At 41.6% G+C, this 22,941-nt stretch overlaps 1 gene segment (V, D, J or C); it reads left to right on the top strand.

Moving 5' to 3' along the window:
• Window positions 1-12,540: 12,540 nt before the first annotated feature.
• Window positions 12,541-13,841, top strand: LOC126934459 (immunoglobulin kappa variable 2-30-like). The segment is given in 2 exon segments: window positions 12,541-12,609; window positions 13,040-13,841. Coding segments are annotated over 2 exon segments (381 nt in total).
• Window positions 13,842-22,941: the final 9,100 nt, after the last annotated feature.

Genomic DNA, 22,941 nt, shown 5'->3' with positions numbered 1-22,941 from the left:
GAGCACAATTTGCTCTTGTTGTACTCGTATGTCAGGGTGGCAACTCAGGGGATTGGTCTGAAAATGTATTTGCTAAAATGCATGAACATTTCTAGAAATTCAAGGTTATAAATTCAATGCCTTCTTGCATCCCACAAATTTTGATATGTGTTTTCTTTCACTTCAAATTTTTTGAAATGTCCACGGGATCTCAGGCAGTAAGCGCTGCTCCACAGACTGAATCGGCACTGCAGTTTTTGTGACTGTTCCAGACGCTCTGCCTGGGGCCTGTTCTTAAGGCTTCCCAACAATTTTTGAGCTATTTAATATCCCATAATGAATCCCTTTATGCTTAGTGCAGTTGACATTTGTAACCAATACTAATGACCACTCTACACTGAGGGCATTGTTGCCTCCTTTTTTCCTGCTATATATAATGCTTTCCAGGTGAACCTACTAGAGAAGGCCAACATGAATAACCTTCAGGTCATCAAAAGTGCGTGACAAATTAGCTCAGAGGAGCCACCAGGTTCTCAGTCAGCTGCAGTATCTCATGACGCGAAAAGAGGAGACTGAGGAATCTGCCTGTAATCCTTTAGTCAGTCTTTCTGCACCCTTAGGTAGGGTCTCCACATGCATGTACTCATCAGTGCTCTGAGGAATACTGAGGGAAGCATCCGGGGATAGCTTGGGCTCTCTCTGAACTCCCTCCTCTGTTTGTCTGTCTTTCTGGACCACCAATTCCTTTTCCTCTATTCAGGGACACTCGCAGGTACTTCATGGATTTCCTTTTCCTGCACAATGCTCTGGAAACTGTCCTCAGGGTCTCAGACGGATCAATCCAAATTTCATCCCTTTTCGTTTAAAATCTTCAGGGCTCGATATCCTTAATTTCTAATGTCCAATTTCTTGAAAAAAATTGTTTCATGTATGTTGTGCTGTGTTTTAGTTAATCCAGGGAGGACTGTAAATTTAGCCCATTCTAATCTATTTTAGTTACAGGTTGAATATCTGGAAGCCCAAGTCTGAATTTAGAAATTTTTCGCTCCTCAAGGTTCTTCACCAGCACCTGGCAGTGTGGGGATAGCAGGTCATGCTTTAGGGTTGCAATTGGGACTTTACTGCCATTGCCTCATCTCTTGCTTTTCCCACACCACACAAGGTCTCCTGAACACATATACAGACAGTTCCCACACATTCACATGCCATCCTGCTTCCCAACAGCAGAAACCTGGCCTCACTTTGTGCCTGAGGGGGAACACCTACTGCGTAGCTACTCTCAGGAGAATGAGCCCAGAGAAAGGGCCAACTCCCTGGAAGTTAGGGTTAGAGCGTTTGAATTTGTAATTTCAGGGCCCCAAGTACCAGGGTGTGATGTAGAAGAAAATTGGCTCTATATTACCATAGTCTCTCTGTGGGAAAGACTGGAGGAGAGCCAGGTGAGGGGCCTTCACTTCTGGGGCCCAGAGCAAGAAGTTGTTGGGTGTGCATGTAGCTTTGATTGATGCGTTATTACTGAGACACTCGATAGCTCCATTGAAATCCAAGATTGGAGACCTCCAACCACCATGCTCTGTCAGTGTCCACAGGGCCCCTTTATGATCCAGCAGGTTGTTGAGGACTCCCCGGCCTTGATGAGTTGGCAGCAGAGCTAACTTTGTCTCTAGCCTCATCCTCCCTTCCTCCACGTCTTCCCTGAAACTCAGCAATTCCCCAGGTGATGTGATCTTGTCTTCCTCCTACTTTGAAGAGAATTGATCCTCAGTGATTCTGGGGTATTCAGGGTTATATATTTATCCTAATTCAGGCTTCAGTTTCACGGACATCCTATTTGGTTGATGAAAGAAACTATTTGATTTGATTTTTATTTTTTGATAATCAAGTTTGGCATCCTTAGTCAGAACTTTCATGCTGATGAGCTGAGAGAAATAAAGTTACAAGGCACTAGGCAAAGTGGCTAACACCTATAATCCCAGCATTTGAAAGGCTAAGACTGTAGAATTACTTGAGCCCAGCACTTTGAGCCTAGCTTAGACAACACAGCGAGACCCCATCTCCACAACAAATGAAAAAATTAGCCAGGAGCGGTGACATACACCTGTGCTTCTGGCTACTGGGGAGGCTGAGACAAGAGGTTTGTTTAAGCCCAAGAGGTTGAGGTTGGAGTAAGCTGTGATATTGCCACTGCACTCCAGTATAGGGGACAGAGCAGGACCCAGTCTCAAACAAACCAAAGCCAACAAGTTACATTGGTAGCAAGGGGGTAGACCATTGAGGTCCCCAAACCAAGAATAGGATGGCCGCTTAGTTGATGGATACTAAAGAGACCTGTATCTTCAGATAATAATTTGTCTGTGAACTACGCACTTTTGAGAAAGCATAGAGTTATCTTTGTGCATCTAGAGTAAATTTCCATGTCTTATCACTGTAACAGGTATGGCTCAGTGCCATTACAAAATACTTTAGAATAGTTTGGGTATGCTCTTAACAGCTGCCATTTTTATTTTTAAAATATTGAAACAATTTCACATATACAGAAAGTTTGTAAGTATAGTACAAAGTAACACTTTTTTCCCCAAAACCATTGAGAGTAACTTGATGACCTCATAGCCCCACCCTTTAAGACTTTGCTATGTATTTCCTTTAGACAAGACATTTTCCTACATAAACCAACACATTTGTGGAATCGGGGTATCATTATCTGTGCGTCACTCCATCTAATCCTCAGGTTTATTTCAACTTTTCTTAAGTGTTCTGATAATGTCTTTTGTAACAAAATGATTCATGGGCTGCCTTTGGTGGCTTGTACCTCTCTAGTTGTCTTCCATCTAGAACAGTTTCACAGTCCTTGTTTGGACTTTATAAATTTACTGCTTTTGAAGAGTACACACCAGTTACCATGTAGATTGTCAATTAAATTTGGTTGAATTTTCTACAAGATTCAACTCTGTTTAGCGTGCCTGTTGCAGGAAGATCCAGAAGCGATACTGTGCTCTCACTGCATCCTACTGGGTGTGTGTGATTTCCATCTGCCCCGTGACTGACGAGGTTCAGTTTGACTCCTGCTGAAGGGAGTGTGTGCCAGGCTTCTCCCTGCACCTTCACTCTTGTTTTCCTTGAAAGAGATAAGAATTTGTGGATATGTTCTTGATGCTTCATGAATATCCCCCTCCTAATTGAAATATAGACATGGATCTGTGTTTTCTTAGATGGGTTATAATCTGCTACCATCATCATTTACTTTCATAGTCAACACTCTTCTGATTTGTCCAACGGGAGCCTCATTCACACTGGCTCTGACTACCTGCTGCTTTTACCCCATCATTCTCTGAGCACTTTTTTAGTTTCTGGCAGTACATGGTACAGGCTTATCTTCCACTTCCCCTATTTTAGACCTGACATCACCCATTTCTCCAAAGATTACTGATTCCTTTTAGTAGAAATTGGTATTCAGAAAAATAAGATCTACACACTAAATGTATTCTGTGGAACTGATGTGTCATTGCTTCTAGAGAAGATGATCTATCAATTGTCTATCTATCATCTATCTATCATCATCATCTATTCATCTATGTTTTTACCTATATCTACATAAACCATGAATTGTCACTGATACAGCTACAGTCAAGAATCATAGAGTTGATTCTAGTATGCTCTTTTAAAATATTTCTAACATTTCTCCCTGGGTATCTTGGCTCTAATTATCCTTACTACACTGACTTATGGGATCAACGTCTCTGTGCAACACTAATCTCCTGCTGCCATTGCCACCTACACTCTCCTTGCAGACAACTTCCCTCTTCTGCCTCACAACCTGCATTAGCTCTGATATCCTTTGCCAGTTCACTGTTAATTTTGACTCCTGCATGGGTGACCTTCTCAATCTACATGGGCACTGATGCTAGTACCAATGGCTTTACCCCTTTTGAAGGGCCCTGCTCATCCTGCTTCAGCTGTGACATCTGCGCTAGTGGGAGGATGATGCCCCACATCCTGCACCTACGTGAGGATATCCTCTTCCCTCTGCTAGAGCTTCAACACGTCTGGTGGGATTCCCTCTCCACTGTACAACATGTGTCCTTTCCATACTGTGTGGGTTTCACACCCTGTGCAATATTTTGGTTTCCCCTTCATTTTGGTGCACGGTTTTCTTTCTGAACCTGCTTTGGTTAAATGCCTAAATCCAGACATTAAGAACTGCTTTCTCTTAAAAACTGGAAAAGATTGGTAATACAGAGATATACAGTTTACTGAACAGAGTAGATTCAAGAGTAGATGTGAGCACTGGGTCTAGATAACATCTCAGCTTCCAGAAGAAATTAGCTAAAGAATGGTGGAAGGCACACATATTAATCCAAGGTGCTCAGGAAATGGAAATGCATGATGGCACACAGAGCTAGAAAGTACCTGAGACTTTTCAGAAGTGGAGGTAGAAAATTTCTGATGTTGGCCTAGATGAAAGAAGAAAGAAAGAAAATGTAGAAATAGAGGAAGACAATCACATGTTTGAGATAAGAGGTTAGCCATGCCATTTAGCCAGTGGCTGGACCTTTCCTTGCAAAGCATTACACTATTTTCACATATTATATGTTAACATTTTCCTTTTTCTTACTTTTTAATAAATAAATCTTTCCCTCTATCCATCCATCTGTGAATCCATCCGTCTTTCTTGTACCTCATTGCATCTCTGGCTGATAGTGCTGATGATTTACAGCATCAAGGGCTCTAGAGGATCAGAGAAAAGAAGTCCCTCTGGCCTCAATAACATTCATCAATGCCAAATGCAGGACACTTCCAAAATTTATTGCAGATTCTGGAGATGTGCTTCTCCAACAAGCCAGGTCGTCTTAGACGGGAAGCTAGTGAGAAAAGTAGGTCACGAACTATGAATAGAGAAGAGTAATCTCTTTACAAGACAGTAGACAGATTCTGTTCTGTGGCCCCCAGAGAGAAACATGTTCTCTGCTGACAAGTGTATGCAGGCCTGATCAATCTTATGATGCCTGGGAGACACTAGGCCTGTGCAATATTATGGAGATAAAGTCATTCTTGCAGCTGTGCAAATTTTTATCTTCAAAAAAGCACAGCCAACTTCCTGAAGACTTGTACACAGGCTGGTCACACCCTTTGCCAGAGTCAGCACCAGTCAAGACACAGCATGGACATGAGAGTCCCTGCTCAGCTCCTAGGGCTCCTGCTGCTCTGGCTCCCAAATAAGTAGGGAGAACACTAGGAATTTACTCAGCTGGTGTGGTCACTACTGCCTGGCTATTCAGAAAAGTCCTCTCATAACATGGTTAATAGTGTTAATAGTTTTATATTTTCCATCACAGGTGCCATATGTGACATCCAGATGACCCAGTCTCCATCCTCGCTGTCTTCATCTCTAGGTGAGAGTCACCATCACATGACAGGCAAGTCAGGCAGGGCATTAGCCATGTTTTAACCTGATACTAAGAGAAGCCAGAAAAAACACCCAATTTGCAAACCTGGGTCCCATTGCAGTTACGTGGCAGTGGATCCAGGACAGATTTTATTCTCATCTTCAGCAGCCTGCAGCCTGAAGTTGCTGCAACTTCTTATTATTGATCAGTATAAAAGTTACCCTCTTAGAGTGTTACAAACCCTATAAGCTCCCCAAGGAAGCAGATATGTGAGGCTGGGCTGCCCCAACTGCTTTTCCTGGTGCCTCCATCTGCTGAGAGTGTTTCTCAGACACAGCCACACTCTGAAGGTCGCTGAGCAGTTTTCATAGAAGGGGTAAGGGAGGTGTCTCTACACCTTAGTTTCTTTTATCCTCCTCAGCCGCAGCAGCAGACATGGCAATGCCTCTCCTAATTTCATAAAAGAGTCATTACATATGAGGACTCTGGGTTACAGCATTGGTCCAGGTTCATGCAACAAAAGAGAAGCTATTGTAGGTAACCCAAATAGAAAGTTTTTCCTAATATGGGAAATCCATGTCTAAATTACAACTTTTCAAAGACCAGAGGATATAATGGTTTAGGAAACCAGAAAGGCAAAAGAAGTGCTATGAAATCTACTTCAAGAAGCAATGGTGGCCAGGCATGGTGGCTCAGACCAGTAATCCCAGCACTATAAAATACATATATACATACACACACACTATATATATATATATACACACACACATATATACACACACACACTATATATACATACACTATATGTATATTGTATATATATAGTGGTATATATATGTATTTTTTATATATACACACACTATATATTTATATATTATATATTATATATAAATTATATATTAATTATATATAATTAATATATATAAATTACATATATTTATAGTGTGTGTGTGTTTGTATACATATAGATATATACATATCACACATGCATTTAAAAAGGCCAAAAATAGCCATTGGAATCTTGCATAAGAATAACAAGCCGGGCTGGGCACAGTGGCTCACTCCTGTAATCCTAGAAATTTGGGAGGCCGAGGTGGGCAGATCACCTGAGGTCAGGAGTTTGAGACTAGCCTGACCAACATGGAGAAACCCCTTCTCTACTAAAAATACAGAATTAATCAGGCATGGCGGTGCATGCCTGTAATCCCAGCTACTCAGGAAGCTGAGGCAGGAGAATTGTTTGAACCCAGGTGGTGGATGTTGCATTGAGCCAAGATTGCACCATTGCACTACAGCCTGGGGAACAGCACCAGACTCTACCTCAAAAAAAAAAAAAAAAAAAAAAAGGAATAACAGATCAGGCATGGTGACTCATGCCTGTAATCCCAGCACTTTGGGAGGCAAGCATATCGCTTCAGGTCAGGAGTTAGACCACCCTGGGCAACATGGTGAAACCTTGATTCTACTAAAAAAATACAAAAAATTAGCCAGGCAGGCATGATGGCACATTCCCGTAGTCCCAGCTGCTCAGGAGGCTGAGGCAAGAGAATCACTTGAACCCAGGGGGTGTAGGTTGCAATGAGCCAAGATCATAGCACTGAACTCCAGACTGGGCAACCTAAGACTATCTCAAAACAAAACAAAACAAAACAAACAAAAAAGGAACAAAATGGAAGGAATAACACCAGGCAATATCAAACCCTGCTACAAATAACACTAATTAAAGTATTTTGATTTGGTGAAGGGTGTGGACTTTAACCCTGTGCAATGGGTTAGATAATCCAAATACAGATCTGCACATATGCAGTCACCCAATTTACAATAAAAGTGTTACCACGGGCCAGGCACAGTGGCTCATACCTGTAATCCCAGCACTTTGGGAGGCTGAGGTGGGCAGATCACGAGATCAGGAGTTAGAGACCAGCCTGACAAACATGGCGAAACCCCATCTCTACTAAAAGTACAAAAATTAGCAAGGCATGGTGGCACATGCCCATAATCCCAGCTACTGAGGAGGTTGAGGCAGGGGAATCACTTGATTACACAACTTGCAGTGAGCCAAGATCGTACCACTGCACTCCAGCCTGGGTGACAGAGACTCTGTCTCAAAAAAAAAAAAAAAAGGAGTTACCATAGACCATTCCTACTGAAAGAGAAAAATATCTTGGTCAGGTAATTTAAAACAAGAGACATGTACTTTCTCACAGTTCTGAAGGCTGGGAAGTCCAAGGTAAAGGCATTGGCAATCTTTTCATCCCATGAGGTTCCAAGATGGTGGCTTGTGGCTGCGTCCTCACATGGTGGAGGTGGAAGGGCAAAAGAGACAAACTCTGTGTGAAGCTACTTTTATTGCGTGTTCATCCCATTCACAGGGGTGGAACCATCATGAATAATCAGCTCCCAAAAGCCCCACTTTCTAATATTGTGGCATGGGGTAAACAGGAATCTTGGATGAGACACAGACGTTCAGACCAAAGCAGTAATCAGTAGAGAAATATATAATAAGTAACGGTATTGGATCAATAAGATATCTATATTACATAAAAATGAATCTTGACCTTTACATTTCACCTCTATATTATATAAATATCAACTCTAAATGAATCATAAACTAGAATATAAAGGCAAAGTCATAAAGCTTTTAGTAAAGAGCATAAAAACATATATAAAAAACAGGTGCAGAAAGAAATTTCTTAAAGAGGACACACAAAGCACCAGGCACAAAGACAAAGATTCATAAATTAGGTTTTATTTGTATGAATTACCTTTTATAGGGGTTTTAAGCAAATAAATTAAAAATATTATTTGATGAATACATATAGAAGAAATTAACTACAGAGAGGAAAATCAAATTATAAAGAATATGAGATTCAGAATTCTGATTAACTGGGGGGAGATAGGCATATGGCATCATGGAAACCTCATTCAGAGATACCCTTTTAGAGGAACCTGTTGGATGGTAGGTGTTGTGACAGTCATCTTGAAGGATATAACTGGCATCAGTCACCCTTGTGGCCCAAACAACTCATATCCCTCTTACAGGTTAAATGCTCTAATTCTCACCCCATCAAGCCTAAGTATTATTCCATAATAGTGTCAGGGCAAAGTTCAAAATATCATCATCAAAATGATGTCCTGGGGAACTGATGTCAGCAAGATAGGAGAGTAAGTGTTGCCAGGCTTCACCCCTCACAAAACCCAGCAATTCGACAGTTATCCAAGAAGGCCAATATCCTCGGAGGGCTGAACAGTTCAATTCCAAACATGCAGCAACAGGATAGAGTAAAAAGCTAAGAATAAGCACATGCAAAGGATGGCTGGAAGCTGATGGCACACCTGGGAGCCCTGATACCTCTAGGAACAAAGAAAGGGGAAGCAATTGCTATCAGCCAGCGGTGGTGCCACTGTGGGCCCCATAGCCTGTGCTGTGGGAGGATCCCGCAGCCTTTGCCGCTGATCACCTCAGCAGCCACCCGGGCAATCCCCCACCATTCAATTTTCCAAGTGGAGGCCTTTGAAGGTTTCTTGTCCAGGATCATAGCAGCCTGCTCCACCGGGGCCACTGGTGCTTTTGCCTGGGTAGTAACCTGCAGCCATAGTCACGCACACCCCAGAGAGGGAGATGCTCCTAACTGGGAGCCCCAGTTAGGAGCCATTGTTGTGTCTCCTGTGACAGGGCTACCTCCCAGCCCCTTGGCACCAACCTTACCCTCTGCGCTGCCCCAGACCCAGGCCTCAGGGTCTCACCCCGCACTGGCAACTCAGACACTAAGCCACTTCTATGTGCACTAGCCCATGCCTAGCCCCAGACCCACTGTCACTGCAAGGGTACCCTCCAGACCTCGTCACTGTGGCTGCTCTGGAAATTGCCAAAGACATCAAATAAATTGAGACGTGGTTATGGGCACACCTCAGAGATATTGCTGGTCTCGTTTCCAATCACTTCAATAAAATGAATATCATCATAAAGGGAGTGACACGCATTTATGGTTTTCCAGTGTGTATAAAAGTTATGTTGACACTATCTTGTAGTCCACGAAAAGTACAATATTATTATGCCTAAAAAATGCACATACCTTAGTTTTTTTAAAACGCTGCTGAACAATACTGACATAGAGACAGGAAGTAACCACTACCGCTTGAAAAATGGCACCAAGAGACTTGCCTGGGGTAGAGTTGCCACAAACCTTCAATTAGTAAAAATCACAGTATCTATACAGCACAATAAAGCAAAACACAATGAAAGGAGATATGGCTGTATCTGGAAAAAGGATGAGAGCTTTGGGTAAGGACAGTGTTAGGTTTTGAAGGGAAGGAATGGGTTAAAGAAAGACAGCGAGAGAGTTGGCGGCTCTACAGCAAAGCAGGTTTTATGTCCAGCACAAGACTGTGGAGGTGGGGGACTAGCTTAATACCCACTGCCGCTTACAGGCTGGGGTACTTACAGGTATGGGTGGGAGGGGTCTGGGCAGTACGAGTTGTTACCCGACAGGACGTTAATAAGATAATCCTGTGGTCAGGCGGTTATGCCAAGGATGTTCTTTGGCCCTTTGCCCAGCGGGGTGTGACAAGAATGTTTCTTGGGCAAACTGTCCAGCAGAAGATGAGAGGGATGTCCCTGTAGTCAGGTGGTTAGGCAGGATGCCTCTCACAGTCCCAACCCCCGTGGAATGTCTCACTTTGACCGAGGTCTACAAAATGGCGGGTGGCTAACAAAATTGTGCACTTTGGACTAACAGATAGGAAAAGTCTATGGCCTTTTGCCTGGGACTGCTTTTTTTCATCCTAGCTTCATCAACAGGAATTTTAGAAGTCTAATTTTACCAACTGAAATGGCATCAACAACTGGAAGCTTGTTGCCCAAGGGGATTGACTTGAGCTGGGATGGAGAGTAGGACAAGATCCTTCAGTGTTTTCAGCTAATGGTGCTGAACTCTGCAGGAAATGCCCAGAAAAAGCCCAGAGTTTTGCAAGTCCGAGGTGATGACCGTGGTTCGGGGGAGTGGTACACCAGTTAAAACTTGATAATGGATTAGGAAACCATGCAGTCATAGAATTATAGAGATCAACCCTGCACGCATTCTTAGAATGAGCAGATGTGACTTAGCAATTGCATATTTGAGTGAAGAGACTCAAGTGGACCCAGTGAATAAAAATGAAGGAGGTGTCTTTTATGTTCCCGCTTCAAGCCACACACATACACATTGGCAGAAAGTAGATGATTGAGCTCAAGGAGTTTGAGCAACACAAATGCCCAAGTTACTGGTGATTACTAAACTATGCAGACACAGGTACGGCTAAAACTTAAAAGGAAACAAAGTAGAAATATCAATGGCCAAACAGCTAGTAAGGTATAGATTCTGCAGCATAAGTCCAGGCAAGCTGTTAGAAGGAAATTCAACACTCTTAGAAAAATAAAACAGAATCCAGAATTATGTATTAGTTGAGACATGTATAAAATATATATTATCTACAATGCTCATTTTTCCATAAAAATTCCTGAAAAGAAAGAGAAAGTCATAAACCATATTGAGATAAATCAGTCAGTGGAAGCTGACTCTGACTGTTCCTAAATACTGGATTTTCCTAAGAGTTTCAAGTGGTTGTCACATAAATGCCTCAAAGAATATTTAGAAGTATGATCAAGGACTGAAAAAAGAAAACATAAAGACAATGACTGAAAGAATGGGGTCTCTCAATAGAGAAAGGGAAAGTATGGAAAAGGACCAAATAAGAATTCTAGTTGAAAAATATAAAACAGTAGGGAAAATTCACTGGAAAGGGCAACAGGAGTTTAAGTTGGCAGAAGCATCAATGAAACTGAAGATAGTTTAGTAGAAATTATCAAATCTGAAAAAGAAAGAAAATAATTAAAGAAAAATAATCATGACCTTAGAAGTTTATCAGTCAATGTGAAGAACACCAGCAAATGTGCAGTGAGTCAGAAAGGAGAAGACAGAGAGAAAGTGGCCAAAAATATTTGGAGGGATGACAAAAGCTTTCAAGAAGCAATGAAACACATTCATCTATAGAGGAAAAAATTGAAAGAACTTATTTCGGACAAACACAATGATACACATAACTATACATATTATAATTAAAATGCTGAACCAATGACAAGGAGAAAATCTCAAGTGTATCAAACATAAAACGACTCTCTACATACAGAAATACAGTGATAAAGCCATCAGATAACTTTTCATCATGCCCAAAGGAGGCTAGAAAACAGTGGAATGACATATTTAAATGCTGGAATAAAAAAAAAAACAAAACAAAAAAACCCCCAAAAAACCAAGGATTCAGTATCCACTGAAAGTATGCATTCAAAATAAAGGTAAAGGAAAAGCATTTCTTGATAAACAAAAATGAAGAGAAATGATTACTTAAAGACATGCTCTTTAAAATTCTCCAGGAGATTCTTCAGATTCACAAAAAATGACAGCAGACAGTAACTTGAATCCATAGGGAGGAAGGAAGGTCTCAAAAGTACTAAGGGAACCACAACAAGAAAAAAAGAGCTTGACCAAAAAATTGTGTTTACTTCCATTCATATGAGATTTCATGTAGAGAAATCCAATCTATCTGGACAGACTTCAGAATGTCAGTTTCCTTCATTGGAATCGGGGAACGGCTGTTTCCTGAAAGGCAGGTACATGAGGGAAGAATCTGGAGATTCTGAAGTATTCTACAGTTTAATCTGGGTGGAGAATATATGTAAAACTTTATTCAATTGTATTACTTACCATTTCTGTCCTTTACTTTGTGTGTGTTTTATTTCAATTTTTAAAAATTGAAAGGGCCAAATGTGAACTCTTTTAAACAAAAATGAAAAAAACATAAGAATTAGTAAATATTTGTGAAAACTCGGCCTTATTAACAAGAAGTATAAAATGTGCCTGGGAAAGTGCTATGAAACATGAAATCTGTTAGAGAAAACAAGGAAATACTTCAATTTCTCCCACATGGGCAGCATAGATTTTACGCCTGTTGGTTTCCCTCTGAACAGAGAAGATATTGTGAACAGAGAAGTCATTTTGTTCACAAGAGAGGCTCCCACCCTCCCCTTGGCTCTTTCCACCCCACTGCACCCACCAGGTGATTTGCATATTGTGCCCTAGGGAGGATCTTCCCTTGGGAGTCTGAGATAAAAGCTCAGCTCTAAGCTTGTCTTGACTGATCAGGACTCCTCAGTTCACCATGAGGCTCCCTGCTCAGCTCCTGGGGCTGCTAATGCTCTGCGTCCCCGGTAAGGGCAAAAGGGAGATGGGGGAGGAGAATGGGGTGCAATGGTGAGCTCTGGGGGTCCCACTGCCTCCTATGAGCAGTGAGCTGTGGGGGCCTCACTACACTCCTGTGTGTGTTCCTTTCATGTATTGCACGTGCACATCTTGTCCTCCAGGATGGGGCTTGTGATGTTCAGATCTGTGAGAATGAGGAAGATACAAGAAGAAGCAAGGATCTGTGCTCTGGGGAAGACTGACACAGAAAGAGGGGGTGGTGTGGGGTCTTCTGAAGACCACTTTGAGCCATGGATTCCTAGAGTTTCATTTTGAAATTTTATATTCTTGAAATATGAACAAATAAATATATAGCCTGCAACAAACAACAAATCAAAATTTATGAAAATGATGCATAAAGTATCTACATAACCTTGCTCTTCTTTGTATTTATTTCAGGATCCAGTGGGGATGTTGTGATGACTCAGTCTCCACTCTCCCTGCCCATCACCCCTGGACAGCCGGCCTCCATCTCCTGCAGGTCTAGTCAAAGCCTTGTACACAGTAATGGAAACACCTACTTGAGTTGGTATCAGCAGAAGCCAGGCCAACCTCCAAGGCTCCTGATTTATGAGGTTTCTAACCGGGACTCTGGGGTCCCAGACAGATTCAGCGGCAGTGGGGCAGGGACAGATTTCACACTGAAAATCAGCAGAGTGGAGGCTGAGGATGTTGGGGTTTATTACTGCGTGCAAGGTACACACTGGCCTCCCACAGTGGTACAGCCCTGAACAAAAACCTCCCTATGGGGTGGCCCAGCTGCCCACATGTGGTGCTTGACTGGGGAGCAGCTCAGCAGGGTCTCAGAATCTGTGTAAGAGGAAGATGCTGGAGAACCAGGGGACAATTCACAGCTGAGGACTCTGGACTTTGAGAGCCCAGCCACACCGCAGGCACCACTCCTTTATGCCCTGCCAGTTGCCACAACCTTTACTGTCATAAGCAGCAGGAGAATGAGGGGTCCAGGTGCCCTGGGAATAAACAAGCAAGATGGAAGGGAGAGGAGAATGAAAGCTCACCCTAATGCTCCCTGCCTTGTGTACATTTGCCAATTAAATGTAATCAGCAGAGCAGACAGACCATTGACACAGATTGTGACTATCCATGTTGGATACATCTTCGGGTTTAGCAGTTGAGGACATTTGATAATATTTAATATTGGTATTTTGCCAGTTTTCTAACTTTCTGCTTCCCCTGTTCTCCCACTCCCAAAAGACACTAGAGACAACAATCGACACTAGTTACCCTAAGGGGAAGCTGGCTGAGGATAGTCAGTGAAAACCTTGATTTTGGAGTATCCAATAGATTTTCATAAATTCATAAAAGATACAAGGTCCTAATGCTAAAACTGTTTAATTAGCCTTAGTTACCTTTTAATGATAGAAAAAATGAGTCCCTGAAATTCTAAACGTTATTTTCAAAAATAAAAAGCATATACTGGAAAATGTAGAGTATGTAATTTTTCCCATAGAAAACTGGAAAAGTACAGAATGATGTGAACATTTTTACTTCAAAATGTTAAGAATTTCAGACTGGGCAGCCTGCAGGGATGAAAGCATGAAGGAAACATAGGAGAGGTCAGCTTCAGTTAAACTGCCCTTGGCCTTTGGTAGGTAGGGATGTGGATGGTGGTGGAGTTGGCAGTTCATGATGTGGACCCAGGAGGCCTGATATGTTTCTTGTGAAGAATCACAGAGTTGAAAGCACCACTACCGGCTTCCTGGGTGGAGCCTGCATCACTGCGAATTTCCTGGGAAAATAGTGCTTTGGGAAACGTTTTAGATCTGTGACCACCAAAGGCTTAGTGAAATCGCTGTGGAAAGAGACCTGAGGTCATGTTGCTCATATCTTGTCAACCCAACACAGCCAAACAGAGCATCTGAAACTCATTCTGCCCCTAGAGACTGCTGGTTGGGTCTGGAGATGTCACAAGCACTGACATGTTGAGCAGAAGGCCCAGCAGGGTCTACACCAGCAGGGGGGGCAGTGGGGGTGGAGACCGGTGTCCATGACTCAGACATGTATTCGGAATATTCTGGGCAGCCTTGGGGATTGGGGGAGCACATTGTATCTGTGGGAGTTTTATGTCCTTCTAACCCAGCACCTCCATCCCTGGCTGCTGACTCAGACCTCAACACGTGTCCCATGGAAAGCATGGGGCACATATAGAGGCTGCCCTGAGCAACCGCCAAGCCTCAGCTGGATTCTCCTTTCCCAGGAGAGCTCCTCTGCCTGTTCCAAGTCAGAGCTTGTGTCTGTAGGCAAACTTGGCGGCTGTGGCAGGAGGACAAAAAGTCAGGTGTGTCAACTCAACAATGAAAGGTTCTTTTTAGTATGGAATTTCAGAACATCCATTCCTCATTCCTTCCACTACTTTCTAACGTCATTAAAATCTAACTTTGTTATTGCGTTATTTTAAATGGTTTGTACTTTTTTCAGTGGTTATTTTGACCTTTCCACTTTTATCTACTTCACTGTACCTGAGAATGAAGATTCTTTCCATTGTTTTAACACAAGTAAATTTTAGAAGTGACTACATTGATACTATTTGGTCAAAAAAAGGAAAATATTTTCAAACAATAAATGGAATGTATTATTTTCACTGTATCTGGTCAGTACTTGGACATAAAGCTGATTCCCACATTCTTATAATAGTGATATTAAAAAACACACTTTCCACAGAGTCAGTTTAAAATAGTGCTCTATGGATATCTGTGAATTAGTAATGAGCCTGTCATTTGCCTGCTGTGGCATGGTATGACTAAAGTAAAACAATGTTACAATCAACCAGATAAAGTAATCCAGATTTAAAGAAGTGTGTTATATTAGACATGATTTTCTATTAAACATAATGGATTCCATGACAAGTATAATTAAATCTGCAGCTTTAACCGGACAGACCACACAGACAGTAAAAATTAGGTTTACAGCAAGTGGTGTATAAGACCAAATTTGTGACAAGTCTCCAGAGTATATTTTCACACATACCAACAAGTAAGGACACACATACAATCAAAATTTTATTCATTTCTTCATCACAGGCACCAGTTTGCAGCCTGGAGATGCTACCTGTTCTCCTGTGAGCGGAACAATCACCAGCACCCTGCACAGCTTGAGGACCTCAAACACAGCCTCCCTAGGATGCTCAGCCTCTCAGTGCAGCACCAGTAACTGCAGCGCCCAGAGATGGAGCCCACAGCAGTTGGGCTGGAGAAGATGGTGAAGACGGCTGGAGAACCTTTGAGGAGGAGGCCATGAGTCCTCACTTAGAGGCATGGGCTCCACTTCTGTGTGAACAGGGCCAGGGCCCCCAGGAAGCCTCCCAGAGCCTCTCCCTTCCTCCCAACTTAGGGTGCTCTCCCCACATATTCTCCAGGGAGTGGCTGCCATGTCCTCTCTGGAGCAGCCATGAAGTTCCCTGCTGTCCTCATGGCTTCAGGGATGCTACTTCACGTCACTGGGAGGGGGGATCCTAGTGGATCGTGATCTCACCTGCTGCCTCTGATGACCTTCGGGGCACTTTCTCCTCCCTTTGTCAAATGATCCCACTCTCACCAACCCTCTGTAGGATGGAAAGTTATCTGCACTGCATGATTTTTGCTTTTGAGCAAGTCAAACCTCACAGGGGTCTCAAACATATACAGCCCATATTAATATTACATATGATTTTTATTTCCACTATTCCTATCTTCCAATTTTCTCTGCACACTTACACACCCTGCCCATCCACTTTCTCTTGTGAAGCGGCTAATGTGGGTTTTCATTTCCAGGCTAACGTGATTTCTTTGCTGCAATACTATACATGTGCTCATCACATGCCCACATTTTTAAGAATAAAATATTTTGAGCATAATTTGCTCTTCTTGTACTTGTATGTCAGGGTGGCAACTCAGTGGATTGGTCTGAAAATTTATTTGCTAAAATGCATGAATATTTCTAGAAATTCAGGGTTATAAATTCGATGTCTTCTTGCATCCCAGAAATTTTGATACGTGTTTTCTTTCACCTCAAATTGCTTTGAAATGTCCATCTCTTGGTTTCATCTTTGTCCCTGCCTTTATTTAATAGTATGTTACATAGTTTAAAAATATTTAGATTTTTTTCTGATAGCTTTCTGTCATTGATTCCTAGTAAATTTCCCTTGCCTTCTGAAACTTTATTTTGTGTGATTTAAATCGATTTAATGTCTTTGAAATATCCTGTGACCCTAAGCATGATCTGTCTAATGTTTTAAAATAGCTATGGAGTCTGCTGTAGTGGTGGAGTGTTCTCTCCGTGTCAATCCTGCCCACATGGTTGAGAGCTTTGGCAAGTCATCTGCATCTGCATTGGCACAAGAGACAGTGTTCGCTACTTTGCAGGCTGGACCTGCTGCAGAGCCCTTTTCTGCCCTGGGTCTCACTAAAGGCTGGGAAGACTTCCATGTCACCGAGATGGTGGGCCTGACCAGTGTTCCATGGTGTAGAATCTGTTGCCTCCAGATTCCAAAAAGACCACTGTGAGCTTGCTTCGTTTTTTAAAATAAAGACACTCATGAAGCAAAATGGAATGGAAGACATATGCCTACCAGGAACTCTGATTCTCTCCACGTTTATGGAGCACATATTACAGTAACCTTATTGATCTGGGTAAATTATTTAATGCCATTTGTTGGCAGCTATAGAGCTGGGTACCCAGAAATACGAGCTGCAGTGCAATACCAGCTGGAGAAGTCAGCCTCCCAACCATAGCCACAATATGACCAGGCAGACACAAAGAGTTCTCAGGGAATTTTCTGATAATTTTCCTTGTGTCGAGGCAGTTTCTGGTCTGGCTTTCTAACGAGGAAGGGGTAAAAGTGGACACTGTGATGTACTGACTTCTACTGCACCAACTCTTACCGGGTCCTTCGGTCAATAATTCAGTAGGGGATGCAAGTCAAATTCCCGATAGGTATATTAACCCTGTTCCAAGTTCTGGTGCAAAGTTTTTATTTTATTTTTTTTTATGGATTTGCTTATTCCATTAAGCATTTTAATGTCTTGAATATGATTGTGCAAATCATACCTCTCAGTCTCTCTGCAAATATTAGTATTGGGACAAATGTAATAACACATTTCTCATGATGTCATGTTTTCTCTACCAGTTCTGAATAAGCTGAGCTGGATGTAATGACAAATATTGTAAGCTAGTTTGAACTCAAGACCAATTACTTTGACTGAAATTTAATACCTTAGCATCAACCTGGAAACAAAAGATGTTGATCAACTTTAAGGGCCTATTCAGCAGTATCATAAACTTGCACGTATTTGCTACAATATTCCACAGGATCAATAGATTTTCCGTTTTAATGTGCTTAATACAGATACTTTTTGTGCAATCAGATTTTCTGGGATAAGCGAATAACAGAGATTCTCATATTAGGCTTTAAATTCTACCTAGGGCTGCTAGGATTTCACAATACAAAAAGTCATTTTCTAGGTTGATAATGTTCTTCATTTGCTAAGGTAAGAATATTAAATATGAGTAAGAGCTGGTAAAGTAAGTTTCTAAGACATGGTCATGTCTATAGTCCTTTGTTACACTTTATAATTTCATGCCCTGACTGCTTCTAGAAGGTGAAAATTTATTTTATTTTATTTTATTTTTTTTACTGATCCTGCATTCTTTTCTTGCTAGGATATATTTTAGAAAAACAAATTTCTAGAAGTACTGAAATTTGAGCACAGTTGATGCTTCATAGAGCATGTGAACTTTGGGTGATCATTGACTCCTGGCCAAGAGAGGACCAGTCAAAGCGAAATTTACTACTGTGGTATGAAGCTGCTGCTTCCACACGGCAGAGTCACCATTTCCTGGTGGCCATGTAGAGGCTGTGCAGTTATTGGTATTCTTCTTTTTATTATTGTTATAACAAGGAATGAGCAACAGGAAATTTGTTCAGCTCCTGTCTCTTTCTTGTTCTGAACAGGATTTTTATGAACAGGAGTTGACAGGAAGAGGCTAAAAGAGAATTTCAGTTGATTTTATAAATTAAGTGATTTAATTTTGTATCTGAGTTTTCCTGAAAGTCTTAACATTTCTGCATTCAAAATTCATATGAGTATTTTGTGGATCTTAAAATTAATATAAATTGAGGAGTAGTAAGTTTCAGAATTCTCAAATTATATTTTTAATTTTTCTATAGGTGAACCCTTTTCTCTAAATTAAAAAGTAAGAAACAAATTTCTTTGTCTTCTTGGTATATTCATACAAATTTTCACATCACAGGCAACTTCCACTGCAGTATAAAAGGCTCAAATTCCCAATTCAGTCCCCAGAATCTTCTTGGGGTCTCCACCCTCCACCTCTCAATTAAACCAGGCTTTAATGTAAAGTCAAAAAGACAACTTTCATGTTCAAATGGTAGAAAAAAATTCATAACCTTCCAGACAAGCTGTGGTTTTTTAGAGACCTACTTTTGAGGAGAGAAGCCCCTTTCTACAAGGATAAGAATTTCGAGGGAACTTAAAAGATGCAGAAGGCTCAGGGAGGCAATGGAATCCTTGTTTCATTTTTTGTATTGATGTTTGGTGAGGTGGGCTCTGCAGAAAGATTAACATGCACGGAGGAAAAGTCCAGCACTGAATCTCACAGCTCAGTCTGTTGTTTTATAGGACTTTTTCCACTTTTTTTCCCAAGAAAAAGACAGACAAATAATTCAAACGTTTGGAAACAGATTCAGATTTGGCAGATTTAGAACAGGGTCTGAGGACTCAGAAACATGTTACATGTTGCCTTATGTGTCAAACATGTAAACAACTCTGTTTTCCACAGTTTTTGGAGAAATTCTCAGAAGCACAAGATACAGACATCCAAGAAGGCTTCATTCCCTGAACTCTCTGTGTACCAGAATATTTATCCATGAATCTATGCCCCAGTGGGTGACAGTTTGCAGTTAGTGAGATAATGCAGACAGCTTCAATTTCAGGTGTCTGGAGCCAGGAATCCAGTCATAGGACCTGCAGCATCACAGAGGGAAGCTCCCTTTGCAGGTGACTTGGTCTTAATTCTTACACAGGGGCAAACTCACTTTTGGTCAGGAAAAACCTCCATTGAGGTCCAAGTGGAGAACAGGCCTCTGTATGTCTCAATCTCCTCCAGAACAGTGTGAGTTTGCCTGTTTGGACTAGCACAGTCTGCGGAACAAAGTTTACAGAATATGTGACAGTGTTGTAGAAATGAGCTAAAGATGGCCAGTGCCAACTGTTCCTATGTCATGTGTTTCTAAACTGCAGACTATTTCTAAACGCCTGTGCCAAACTCGAGTTTTCCAATCCAATAATGTCAAAAACAGCCCAAATAAGGTTTTTGTTTGTTTGTTTGTTTGTTTGTTTGTTTTTTTGAGACGGAGTCTTGCTCTGTTGCCCAGGCTGGAGTGCAGTGGCGCGATCTCTGCTCACTGCAACTTCCACCTCCTGGGTTCAAGCAATTATCCTGTCTCAGCCTCCTGAGTAGCTGGGACTACAGGCACGTGCCACCACACCTGGCTAATTTTTTTGTATTTTTAGTAGACATGGGGTTTCACCATGTTAGCCAGGATGGTCTCGATCTCCTGACCTCTTGATCTGCCCACATTGGCCTCCCAACGTGCTGGGATTACAGGCATGAGCCTTGGTGCCCAGCCCCAAAGAAGATTTGTAGCCATTCAGAGAATGCTTGCTTTTCATATTACAGAAAACCCCACCCACATCTGTTAGCAGTAGGTAAGATAAGCCCCAGGTTATGAAAATTGCAAACCACTGCTGCCCTCTGGATGTCTCGGACCCAGATTAAGCTGTTGTCTGGCTACCCCTAGACACAGAAGCCCTTTCTCCAATGTTCCTTCACCTTAGGAGTTCCCTTGGTCTCCACCTTTTCTGAGTAGCAACCCCAACATCTTTGATTCTAGACAGTCTCCTGCTGTGAGGGACTCCTTTGGGCACATCTCTCAAAGCTTCACCCAACAGTCATGTGTGCTACTGCCACCCGACGGACATCGCTTTCTCTTTGATCAGAACCCCAATTTCTCAAACTCTCTGTGAACAGATCCACACTGTCCACCCGAGAAACACTGACACCAGCATAATGGACACAATTCCACTTCTGACACTGACTTCTCAAGTCATATAAATAATATACTTGTCTTCCATTTTATGGACTCCAAACTAACAGCGTCTGGCAAGTGACATGCAGTAAACTCCACTTGTATGAGTCCTTCCTCATTCAAGTGATCATGGTCCAGATAAGAGACATACAGAGGCCCGCTCCACACCTTGATCAAATGGAGGCTGTTCATCTACCTTTTTTCTGTGTCCCCCGTGGAGTGACCAGCTTTGTCGGCTGTTGTGAAGCCTCTGCATACTCTACTAACATTCAGGAGACAGATTCCTGCTTAGAATGAAGAATATTATTCTTTAAGTTTAACAGTATAGGGCAATTTCAAGGCCTTTAGTATAGGGTTACTTCAGAGCCTTTTTATTACTGAAACAATTTTTTACAAGCTTTTACATTTTCAGATATGTAATGACAAGAAATTATGAGATAAAACAAGCAATCCCAATGGTAACCTTTTTAAAGCTTTGTCATTAACTTTCAAAGGAAGCAACAGTACTCTCTGAAATTCAGCACCCTAGAGAATACTTTGTAAAACTAAGATTTTGAAGAAATGACTCATAGTAAAAGCAAGCCTGATAGTTTATTACTGTAATTCATTTTCCCACAGTGCAAATTTCTATGTAGAATAGTGGGTGGAACTGATTATTCATTTAACACCTTTTCAGACTAATCCATTTATACCAGTGATAAGATGTACCTTAATGTTCTCTTTTAGATTGTGTGTTTCTTTTGTGTGTTTACTTTTATTTTTCTTTTCAGTATCTGATGTTTCTAACTCTTTTAACTATTATGATGAATTAGGAGTTTGACATTTTCAAGGCTAAGAACCATATTTGATCTGATCAGCATCACGAGGAAGAAGAAGTCAATGCCAGGCACAGCGGCTCACTCCTGTAATCCCAGCCCTTTGGGAGGCCAAGGCAGGTGGATCGCTTGAGGCCAGGACTTCGAGACCAGCCTGGCCAACATGTGGAAACCTCTTCTCTACTAAAAATACAAAAATTAGTTGGGCATGGTGGAGAGCACCTGTAGTCCCATCTACTCCAAAGGCATGAGAACTGCTTGAACCCGGGAGCCCGGGAGGCGGGGTTGCTGTGACTGGAGATTGCACCACTATACTCCAGCCTGAGTAACAGAGCAAGACTCGGTCTCAAAAAAAAATACATAAGATTTACAAAATACATAAGATTTACAGAAAGTACTCGAAGAAAAGATTAAATAAAAATTTAAATAATGGAATATGATACATTTATTCTAATCCTACTTTCACATTACAATTTGATGTTCTGAATTTAGGTTACTGCCATGAAGTTCAACATTTTAAGCTCAATATCATTTTTACTCAATTTTTTTTTCACCAACTATGTTAAAACATCTTATGCCAGTGCATCTCCCAGAAGATAATCGGACATGCTTTGTGTGGAATAATAATACCTAGAGCTCTGTTTGGTTTTTCTGGGTGTGTGTTCCTTACGAAGTAAATCAGACATTATATTAAATCATTGAAGATTACATAGCACTAGAAACTATTCTTTTAATCACTCCCAGGATTTTGTTTTTTTTCAGGACAGTGACAGTCCTTGTGACATGATTTGATGTATGCACCATTGTATAGGAGCTGCTAAATTCAATATTAAGCACATCACTGACAAATGAAGAATACTCAGGTTGTTTTCCTATTGTAATGATCCACTGTGTGGTAGATTCATTGTGATCATCTTTCAATAAAAACCTAGGAAAATGTCATCCATAGTACTGCTGTCCCTGAGACCTAAAACTGTGGATCTAGTTCTTGCTTTTCCTGCATAGAGAATCTCCTTTTGAACAGTGGTCTCATAGCTGTGGCTGTGCCACATACAGGTCCGGGGGAGACACGGGTTCACACTCAGAGTTGGCAAGAATTTGGAAGCCCTGACATCCTATAAAAGGTTACTTGCCCAGAATTGAAACTTTCAAATTCAGGTCCTTCTTCCTACTCTACTGATGAATTAGATTTTCTTAGTTTCCCACCAAGGGACACTTTCTATCACATTGCTCACAGACAAGACATATCTACCCTCCTTCACCCCCACCCAGTGACTCTTTCCACACCACTGCACCCACCAGGGCATTTGCATATTGTCCTCTAGGGAGGACCTTCCCTTGTGAGTCTGAGATAAAAGCTCAGCTCTAACCTTCCCTGATCA

Source organism: Macaca thibetana, chromosome 13, assembly GCF_024542745.1.
Source record: "Macaca thibetana thibetana isolate TM-01 chromosome 13, ASM2454274v1, whole genome shotgun sequence".
Taxonomy (NCBI): Eukaryota; Metazoa; Chordata; class Mammalia; order Primates; family Cercopithecidae; genus Macaca; species Macaca thibetana.
This window is presented reverse-complemented; position numbering and strand designations above follow the sequence as displayed.